General features: G+C 41.3%; 1 protein-coding gene across 2 annotated transcripts in view; it reads right to left on the bottom strand.

Moving 5' to 3' along the window:
* Positions 1–5,245, bottom strand: part of CXADR (CXADR Ig-like cell adhesion molecule) — a 38,916-nt gene extending 33,671 nt beyond the window's left edge. For both annotated transcript variants that reach the window (XM_042457669.1, XM_042457668.1), the window contains exons 1-3: positions 5,105–5,245; positions 4,033–4,193; positions 3,579–3,777 (exon numbers count right to left, since the gene is read on the bottom strand). In XM_042457669.1, coding sequence (XP_042313603.1) covers positions 3,579–3,777; positions 4,033–4,152 — 319 coding nt within the window. In that variant the 5' untranslated portion in view covers positions 4,153–4,193; positions 5,105–5,245. The remainder of the gene's footprint in view (positions 1–3,578; positions 3,778–4,032; positions 4,194–5,104) is intronic.
* Between the last annotated feature and the right edge of the window lie 5,800 nt (positions 5,246–11,045).

Below are 11,045 nucleotides of genomic sequence, written 5' to 3'. Positions count from 1 at the left end.
GTGGTGGTGATGGTGAGGAGAAAAAATAAAACAACAGAGAAGGTATTCAACGTCTTTTTCGTGATCTTCAATCTGTTGACTCTAACCAACTTGGTCTGACCCTGGATTCATCTCTCTCTTCCCTAAATCTCGGGGATTCTGCTGATTCAGCTATGTCTTTATTTAACTCAACTCTTTCCTCAACTCTCAACCATTTTGCCCCTGTCTCTGTACGCACTTCTTCCTCTAAGACTAGGCCTCAGCCCTGGCTTACCCCCAACATTAAGTTTCTCCGGTCCTGCTCTAGAGCGGCCGAACGTCTTTGGAGAAAGTCCAAAAAGTGGGCTGATTTTATCCATTTCAAATTTGTTCTTTCTTCTTTCTCGCGCGCCCTCTCTATGGCAAAACAGAATTATTACAAATCACTGATCTCTTCCAATGAGAGGCACCCGCAGCGTTTGTTCTCCACCTTCAACACTTTGCTTAAACCTCCCTCTCCTCCTGTCTCTTCATCTTTCTCTCCTAATGACTTTGCTAATTATTTCATCTCTAAGATTACCACTATTCGCTCTGAGATAGTCCCTCCTGATTCTTCTTCTGCTCTTAATCTTCTATCGCCTTCCCCTAACAAATTTTCTGTCTTTCCTCCTGCCTCTTTGGATGAACTCTCTACACTTCTGAACTCTTCCAAACCTGCTACCTGTCCTCTTGATCCTATTCCTACTCGTCTTCTAATCTCTATAGCTCCCTCCTTTCTGCCCTCGCTCCTCCATATCTTCAATCTCTCTCTCTCTACAGGCTCCTTCCCGTCGGACTTCAAACATGCTCTCATTTCCCCAATTCTGAAAAAACCTTCTCTTGACCCCTCCTCTTTGTCTAGCTATCGTCCGATTTCTCTTCTCCCCTTTCTTTCTAAGGTTTTGGAACGGGTTGTCTATTCGCGCTGTCTTGAGTTTCTTGAAGCCAATTCCATCCTTGATCCCTTTCAGTCTGGCTTCCGCCCAAGGCATTCTACAGAGACAGCTCTCACTAAGATCTCGAATGACCTTTTACAGGCCAAGGCTAATGGCCTTTACTCTGTTCTCATTCTTCTCGATCTGTCTGCAGCCTTTGACACTGTTGATCACTGTCTTCTAGTTGACATACTCTCTGACCTTGGGTTCTCAGACTCTGTTCTCGACTGGTTTAGATCTTACTTGTCTGGCAGATCTTTTGCAGTAGTTGCAGGTGGTCAGACTTCTTCTCCTGTTCCCTTATCTGTTGGAGTTCCCCAGGGCTCTGTTCTGGGTCCCCTTCTGTTTTCTCTCTACACACTGTCCTTAGGAAAACTCATTAGCTCTTTTGGCTTTTCCTACCATCTGTATGCCGATGACACCCAGCTGTATCTTTCTGCCCCTGACCTTTCTCCAAGGCTTGAACAGCAAGTTTCATCTTGTCTCACAGCTGTCTCACAGTGGATGCGCCATCGGCGTTTGAAGCTCAACATGTCCAAGACGGAGCTTCTTGTCTTTCCTCCTAAGCCCAACCTTCAACACTCCTTTTCTGTCTCTGTGGACAACATTTCCATTCAACCAGTCCAGCAAGCCCGCAGTCTTGGCTTTATCTTTGACTCTTCTCTGTCGTGTATCCCTCAGATCCAGACCACAGCCAAGGCTTGTAGATTCTTTTTGTACAATATTGCCAAAATCCGACCATATCTCACTGCCTCTACTGCCAAGATCCTGGTCCATGCCCTAGTGATCTCACGACTTGATTACTGTAACGTCCTCCTGGCTGGGCTTCCTCTTTCTCACCTCCGTCCTTTAATCTCTGTCCAGCATTCAGCTGCACGCATTATCACTTCCACCCACCGCTCTGACCACATCTCTCCTGTGTTGGCATCCCTTCACTGGCTCCCTCTCCCTTTCCGCATTCAGTATAAGCTCCTGCTGTCGACATTCAAAGCCCTCCATGGACTGGCCCCTCCTTACTTATCAGACCTTCTTTCTCTTCACCTTCCCACCAGGGCCCTCCGTTCTGGTAGTCAAGGGTTCCTGTCTCAGCCCAGGATTTCCTCTGCCCCATCCCGGATTCGCCCCTTTTCACTTGCTGCCCCTCACTCCTGGAACCTTCTTCCTCCACAAGCAAGAGCCATCACTTCTTTAACCAGCTTCAAAACGGAGCTGAAAACCATCCTATTCAGAGAAGCCTTCCCAGGCATCGCATAATTGTCGCTTACTATCTGATGTTCTGTTGTTGGCTGTTTATCGATCCATTTCCTGTATTCCTATGTACTGTATATGTATTATCCTACTTGTGATTATGTATTTTCTCTGGATAATGATTAACCATCCATTATGAAGCCTTGCCCTCCCTCCAGTCCATCTGCCTTGGTCCAGACCTCGGAGGTTGAGAGGAACTGCTGGACCTCTTACCCTTTCCCTCCACCACTCCCTTCTCCTTCTGTGTCATGTCTTTTTAGATTGTAAGCCTGAGGGCAGGGAACCGTCTAACTAAAAAGATTGCATGTACAGCGCTGTGTAAATTTACAGCGCTTCATAAATAAAGGTTAATAATAATAATAATATTTAGTTAGGCAAATTCAGTCAGTGTTGCATCACCTGAAATCTATGATGATTTATTTTTTTTTAAAAAAAGTCAATAATTATGGTTACCAGTGTTACCACAGCATTCATGACTTTGATTTTTCTGATAAGCAGCCTCCATCAAGCAGTAGGTGTGGTATGATAATCTTTTATGTAAGTTCCCACAAAGACACATCCCCAATGGTTTCCACAAATGAGATACTTAACAAGGTTGTTAGACCAGCTACTGCTAACCTTGCCATACTGACTGACTGATGAAGGGCAAGATGTGCCATATTCAAATTCCTTTCCCATGTGCCTCGTTGACAGGTTTGTCTTTCTCTCTAACCTGTATTCAATATTCAGATTTGCTCTCTGCAAACTCAGCAACTATGAATTGTATCACTCCCTCCAAGACATTTGGGGGACATTGTTTAATTTCTCAGGGGAAAAAAAGTCAAAAGAGAACCTTCCCATTCACCTAGCAATCTCTTCTTTCATGTTTGACAGTGTGTACATGCAGGGTGACCTGCAAGGGGGTAAGACTTCACTTTTTCAAAGAAACAAGAAAGATATCTTGGTTATGATCAGATACACTTTTAGTATCTGGTGGCTAATGGAATTATTGTTAACTGTCAAGCTCAGCCATAATATATTGGCCTCTACATCTCTGAACTAATCCCCAACAGTTCCTGCATGTTTGGTGGCACAGATGTTAAATGATGTGCCATGACTGTTAAAGGCAAGGTGTACATTTATCATGGTCTTTCACCCAGATTTTAGCTGGAAAAAAGCTATTCATTTAAATAATGTACACCGTAAGACAAAATTCTTTTTAAAAAATCTATCCGTTTCTGAACATATTTTCTTCCTAAATTGAAGATAGTTATAATATTCAAATATACATATCCACCTATTGTTGAGTATTCACCTATTCACTGTCTTTGTTGCAACAAGATTTGGACATAGGAATATATACACACACTGCCAAGAGTACTGTACAAATACACAAAGGTAAAAGTAGAAGCACCTTACCAAGTACTATTAGCTGGACTCTATGAGTTTGAACACCAGGAAGCTTCTTCACTTTACACTGGTAAAAACCAGTATCAGCTGGTTTTAAATTCAGAATATCAATGGTAGCATCTCCAGAGGCTGGATTTTGACTGACAAACTGCACTCGTCCGGCCATATGATATTGATCATAAACCCTGTCTCGATTGTATATAATTACCTGAAAGGGGAAAAAAAGAAAAAGGACCCATTACACATCTTATCTCACTTAGGTAAATTGTATTTAATAAAATTTCTGTCATTCCAACAGTAAATACAATAGTTATCCTAGCCTTTCTCAATTAAATGCTAGCAGTTAAAGAGATACTAAGTATTTTATTTTACATTTCCTACATATAATACATATACCAAAGAGTTAATTTAAATCTAAAATGGAACATTATTCAAAATTAGGATTCTAAAAGCTTCTACTTACTGGTTGCTCCTCATTTGGTTGTACTACATCCCATTCAATGTCAAGAATGCCCTCATCTGCTGTTCCAAGAGTAAATGTGCACAATAGTGTAACTTTCTCTCCTTGAGCCTTTGTTACCATGGTCTGATCTGTTGACGTTATTGTTACACCACTAGCTAGATCTAAAAAAAGGGGTGGGGAGACCAAATTGTTAAAATCAGTATTTTTAATAAAGATACACAGCTATGAACACATACATTTAGACACAAATTGGCATAAATCAGCATCCAAATATGTTTTTGCACCAATATACTTGTTGTAATCTCACATAACTGGTCCAGTACTACACACAATGGCACAACCCAATTTCCAGTTTCACTGCTAGATGAATATCTAAGAACCACAAGAACAAGAATGCTACTAATTACACAACCATAAAAACTAAGGGAAATTCATTAGCACAGTTTCATCTACTAGCATTACATTAGATTTAGGCCATGGCTTCTTTCTGTTTCATTACACATCTAAACAAATCACATCATTTGTGATTTGTATCTACTGCTAATGTATTGTTTTCATGAATTAGAGGAGGGCAAACAGAGTGACTGTTAGGCCTTTGCTCTCATAAACTAAAACTGTGGATATATTTTACTATTTTTAAAAAATATTTTTTCTAACAAATTAGAAGTCACACATCTACTTCAGTATATAACTACTACTAAAGACAAATGCTTCGCCAAAGGGACTGAATTCTAGAGTTATTGTGCTAGTGTGTTTAGGCATGTTTTTGTATAACACTTATGCATTAGACTATCTTTGCTTCTTTCAAAGAACCCTGGCTTTTATTTGGTGGCCTTGGCTCCCTCACCAGACAGATTTTCCAGATCTTTCAGTCCTTCACACAAGAACCTTTACAAGCCCTCCTTACTCAGCCTTGCTACCCCAGGTCCTGACTTTTCAGAACATTTCAACTTCTGTCTCTCATCCTATACCAGTCTACACCCTCATCCTCTATCTAAATGAGCTAAGAAAAAAGGTTTCTCCCAGGAGTCTCTCTCTGCTCCAGTCCCTTTTTGACAGATAGACTGCTTACCTATTTGGCATTACCTGCCCCTTTGTCCAGCAGACCATCTTCCAATCACAATCTGCAAAGTTTCTCCCCTTTCCCTCCTCTTAACCAGCTTAAGTCAAGTGGGAAAGGACCCCAGAGTTTTCTAGTATTTTGTTTGAGAGGGATCTGTGCCTCCTTCTTCAACCGCCACTGCTGTTTTCTTCTCTCCCTCCAGCCCACATCCTTTGCCTCATTCTTCTCCCCAATGTCTCACCATTCCTCTCTGCCCCTCCTCCTCAACCCTGGAAACTCCTTCTCACATGCAGTAGTCAGGCTGGGAAGTGAGTCGCATCTCCCAGTTTCTCCTTCCAGAACTATGTTGCTGGTCTCTTCCTCCTCACCATGGCAACAAATACAAATTATTTGCAATAGGCAACCACATGGTGGCATATGCTTGTTATATTTTCTGTGCTTATCTTTACACTATCTCTGCTCATTATATTTATACTGTATATCACCTCCTTTCAAAGCCCCTGCTTTTTATTTGGTGGCCTTGGTTCCCTCACCAGGCAGGAGCTTTTCTGGATGTTTCAGTCCTTCACTCAAGAACCATCAAGAAGGCTTGGCTTTACAAGTCCTCCTTTCCCTCCTCAATTAGTCTCCAAGGTTTTTTAAATGTACAGTCATCCCTCCATATTTGTGACTTTGATATTTGCAGATCTGATTATTCATGGATTTCATTAATATGTTCTCTCTAGGACTGTCTAGGTCCTTCAGTGCAACTCTGTGGTCAACTTTAACTAAAAGTTGCACTGAAAAACCATTTGTAGCAACTCCAGTGCCATTCTATGGTCAATGTATGTTGGACATTGACCACAGAGTTGCACTGGAGGACCTAGAGATTCCTAGAGAGGTGTCCTCTCAGGGTAAAACAGTGGTTTTGTTATTTGCGGTTTACCCATATTCATGGGGGTCTTGTTCCCCTAACCCTAGCGAATATGGAGGGACAACTGTATTTTTATGTTTGAAATATGTCACATGAACAATAGCCTCTAGCAAGGTACACTGTTCTTTGTTTTCCTAACAAAGTTAAATAGTCTTTAGGGTAGGGCAATTAAAATCTGACTGATTATTTTTCAACATAAACATATCATGGCACACTTCACTTGAGACAATCTTTAAGAAAGAATATAGAGGTGCTTTTAGGTGTTTCCAGTGACAACTCCCTGCATTTTCCGAATGCTGGCCAAACTGACTGGAGCTGATGGGAGCTGAAGTCCAAAACATCTGGAAGGTAGCAGGTCAGAGAAGGCCCATGTATACAATATACAGATAAATCAAACAAAGGGCATTTTATTTCAAAGAAGTCTATGGGTTAATGTTTTCCTAAAATTCAATTGCATTTTTAGACTTAATGCTTTTGGCAGCCTTTTCTGCCTCATCTCCTCCTGAAACATCAGTGTTACCCTCATTTGCATGCCATGCTCAAGCGTACAATATATTTAACACATTTAGGCAAGATAATTATTAAAACACATTTGTACAATGGTCCAAAGAACTGCTTCACATGTGTTCAACCCAAACGCAAAAGTAATTCCACAGAACTGGCAATCCTAAACATGCATTTTCATTCTTTATCATTTTAGAAAGATCACAAAGGAAAAATTGCTGAGTTTTTAAATTACCTGATCTAAATCATTAATATGTACGTGATGTCTCTTTCCCATTTTAATGACCTTTCAATATTATAGCTGCTAGTGCTCTTCATGGTACTTTTGCCATATATTGCATAAGAGCACATTAGACATGTAGAATAAAAATACTACACAATTTGTTAGTAACTGACAAATGCCATGACAAATAGTTTGCACATCTAAGGCACATTCTGTTAGTTGTGCAAACTATTCTCATAACAAAACTTCTACACCACCAAAATCCACATTTTTCCCATTCATACATATTTTCAATTCTATCCTCAAATTAAAAAATACTTCCTTCTGTGACAATTTGTTAGTCTAAGGGTATGTTAGGTTACCTTAAAAATAGGGTTGCCATAAGTCAGGACCTCCAAACCGGGACAAATGTAGGACAAATTTAGGACAAATTTTTCTAATGTAGGACACATTTTTAAAAATGGAGGACACGTGAAAAAATTGATTTCTTTTTTAAAAAAATGTTAATCTAAATGCCTGTTTCTTAGGCATGATCAAAATGGAGGACATTTGGGCATTATTTCTAGACAGATGTCAGAAATGGACTTCCCTTTCTGGCAAAACACCCCCAACCTCCACTCCAAAACACACACAACAGCACATTTGGGCATTTCACATGGCTTTACTGAACATGGCCTCTTGCATCAGAGGCTTATTCCATAACCAAACTCCTTGGGTTTAACACTTAGCGTGGTTTAACATGGCTATGCATATTGAACATGTCAAGGTGGTTTCACTGTTCTTGTACCAAGTGTACTTCTCAGAAGTGTGTGTCGGGACTTTGGTTTTTCTTCACTGCGCATGAGTTTGTAAAAATCACAGCAATTTACATTGGCCTTGCCTCAGAACCAAAACCACACAGAAAAGGCCACCCTCCTCCATTCGCCTGGGGGCTGGGGCGGATGGGGTGGAGGAGGAGGGTGGCGCGCGGCTGCGCGCAGGAGGCAAACTGCCTCCAGCTTTGCCTCGTCCTCCACACGGCCGCGCGGCCTGCTGGAGAACAGGGGGCGGAGGAGGAGGTGAGTGGCGCGGCCGCGCGGGGTGGCAAGAGGCACTGGCTCCGTTTGCCTTTGCCTCCTTTATGCTGCGGGCGGGCGCCAAGCCTGGGGGCGAGGGGGCGGAGGAGGAGGGTGGTGCGGGCGCGCAGGAAGGCGCCTCCTCCGCCCCAGGCAGGCCTCGCTGTCCTCCTCTTCCTCCCCGCCTCCCCGAGGCGGAGGAGGAAGGCAGCGAGGCCTTCAGGGCTGCAGCAACTTGGCTGCAACCGGGGGGGTCCCGGTTTTTGGGCTGCACCCGTGCCGGGAGGGGCCCGGCCCCCCCCCCCCAAAACGGGAAATACACTGGTGCAGCCGGGTTATGGCAAGCCTACTTAAAAACAACAACACACAAACAGGAAACCAGAACAGTGATATAATGACCTGAAACTCATGAAGAGAAAGCCCACAGAACAATAAAATTCCCACAATCTTCTGCAATCAAACATTCCTTTTAATCCTTTCATAACTCTTTTGTGGACCTGAAAAAAACACATGCTTGATTTCTCAGAGCAGGCTGCATGTATGCAAAAGTGGTGGCTTTCTCCAGGTACAATATGGTTAGTTTGGAATAAGACCCTGCTTATTCAAAATCTGATCATGAATCATCACATTTTGTCCACCCAGTGCAGCACCAAAGCATCCTTGAAGTGTGGGGTGCGGAGAATATGAAGTACAGTAACAGCTCAAGTAGTATAATCAGTGTTGTACAAACACCTTGTGAATATAGTTTTAAATGAAAATATATTACATAGATACCTTTTAAAATGGGCAAATGTGTTTACCTTGTCTCTGAACAAATCCTGCAACACTCTCTTGAATTAAAGGGAAAAGGTTTCTTAGCAACAACAGCTAAGGCCCTTGCTCTACTGAGACTTCATTACCAAGTTCTATCTTTTACTCAGTCAACTACATATGGCAAGAAGGCTTGTCTACAGGAATAAATGGAAAAGGAAACTGTTCATAATTTCTTTGATGTGAGAAATGGCTTATTCACCATATTTTCAAGTTTACACAATGTTGTTGTTGTTGTATGCCTTCAAGCTACTTCCAAATTTATGGCGACCCTAAGACCATAATCATGGTGTTTCTTAGTAATATTTGTTCAGAGGTGGTTTGCCATTGCCCTCCCAAAGGCTGAGAGCGTGTGACTTGCCCAAGGTCACCCAGTGGGTTTTGTGGCCAAGTTAGGAATCGAATCCTATTGTTCACAGTTGTAGGCCAACACTCAAACCACTTGTCATACGTCTTACTAAAACATTCATTCATTCAAAACCATTACCTTTTAAATCACAAATGTTGCAGACTGAAAACAAGACAAGGAGAGAGATAACAAACCTAATGATGTGCACATTAGGCTAATGTAGACATTCAGGTCTGTCAAACATCTTGAACATTAGAAATACCATGTCAGCATGATCCCATCTTTCCAAACAGCAGGTGTTACACCTTTTCTGACCTGTAGAATCAATATAGGAACTTGCTTTGGGCAATGGGAACTCTATGCTCAGAGGCATTATTTACTGTTGTGGTGCATATCCCATGTGATTAAGATTCACATTTGAGAGCATAGAAATTTTTGGGATTGACAGAGAATGAGCACACTCTTAGGGAAATGCCACTGTAGGAAAAAATACAGGTTGTACATCCCTTATCCAAAATGCTTGGGACTAGAACTGTTTTGGTTTGGGATTTTTTTTTTGGGGGGGGGGGGGGAGTTGGAATATTTGCATGTACATGATGAGAGAGATATATTTGTATAAACATAATGAGAAATTCATTTATGTTTCACATACACTTTTTACACATAGGCTGAAAGTTATTGTATATCATTTGTTTATTATTTTGTGCATGCAACAAGCTTGTGTACAACCGCTGAACCACTGAAGTTGTAGTATCACATTGGCACTCAAAAAGTTTTGGATTTTAGAGCATTTTGGATTGTTGGATTAGGCATTGTCAATTTGTATTAACAAAACTTTAGGGTAAGCCGATCATATTGGATGCAGGGAAGGGGGACAACCATAGATTCACATGCTCGAAAGCCAAGAAGAAACATAAGGTATTAATGAGGCACCCATATAATAAAGGGCGTTGGTGGGTTGGGAAAGCTGCCTTTTAGGCTTTCCCAAATTAGAGTTCCAAATTAGAGTTCTCTCTTTTTTTTCTTCTGAAGTGGTTTTACCCTATTGTTCAGCAATAAAATGTGAATACCAAGGATTTTAAGAACTATCTTGTCCAAACAAGTTCCATTCATTTCCAAGGCCTCTGACCTTTTTAACACAGCTGGAAATCATGTGGTCCTCCAAATACTGTTGACAACAACTTTTAGCACTGTTTACCATTAGCTATGTTGGCTAAAGACACTAAGATTTAGTCTAACAACATTTGGAGGGCTGTGTGATTTGCACCTTTTAACATCTTAACTACCATCATGTTACCTTTTCCACAATCTGAGCAAACACTGTAACAAATACAATAACATCCAAAATCCACAAAACAGTGATCCCTTTATTGGATCAACCAAAATGCACAATATACATGTTGCAAGGTTTTAGAAGCATCAAAAGCTTGCAAAATGGATACTGCGCATTTTGGTTGGCCCAGTAAAGGTACCACTATTTTGTGGATTTTGGATGTTATTGTACTTTGCAGTAGGGGCAACATTGCTACCCCTGGATATGTTTTCTGTAAAGAACAGTCTACTATTCCTTCAAAAAGCAGAACATACTTCTCCCTGCAACTGTTAATACTGGAGAAGGGCAGATGTTTTACCATTCCAGCAACTATATGATGGGTATAAACTTATTCAAAGGCCCAAAAACCTATACTATTTAAAGCATGAAGCTGTTATGTTTACTTGAATGTTATTTTCTACCCTAAAACTTAATTTGTCCACCAAGGAGAAGACAGCGAAGAGAGAACACTGTATCGATTTCCCCACCACCTCACAATTCTTTCCTTCTTTGTGACCCAACACACCTGTGGGTTTTTAAAGGTCAGTAGCGTGGATGGATGTTAAATCACAGGCCAAATGGATAGTTAAACAAGAATAAAAGTTTATTTTAACACAGAATAGGCAAAGGTAACTTTGACATGAAGTTGTTCCTATGTCTTATTTTGTCTGGTTTTAACTTTCTAGTAATAACTCAGTCGCACAGGCTATACTATCCAGAACTTATGTTAGCCCAAACCCCTCTTCCTGAGTCTGGCTACACTGAGTCTCTCCTCTCCAGACTC

Source organism: Sceloporus undulatus, chromosome 3 (assembly GCF_019175285.1).
Source record: "Sceloporus undulatus isolate JIND9_A2432 ecotype Alabama chromosome 3, SceUnd_v1.1, whole genome shotgun sequence".
Taxonomy (NCBI): domain Eukaryota; kingdom Metazoa; phylum Chordata; class Lepidosauria; order Squamata; family Phrynosomatidae; genus Sceloporus; species Sceloporus undulatus.
This window is presented reverse-complemented; position numbering and strand designations above follow the sequence as displayed.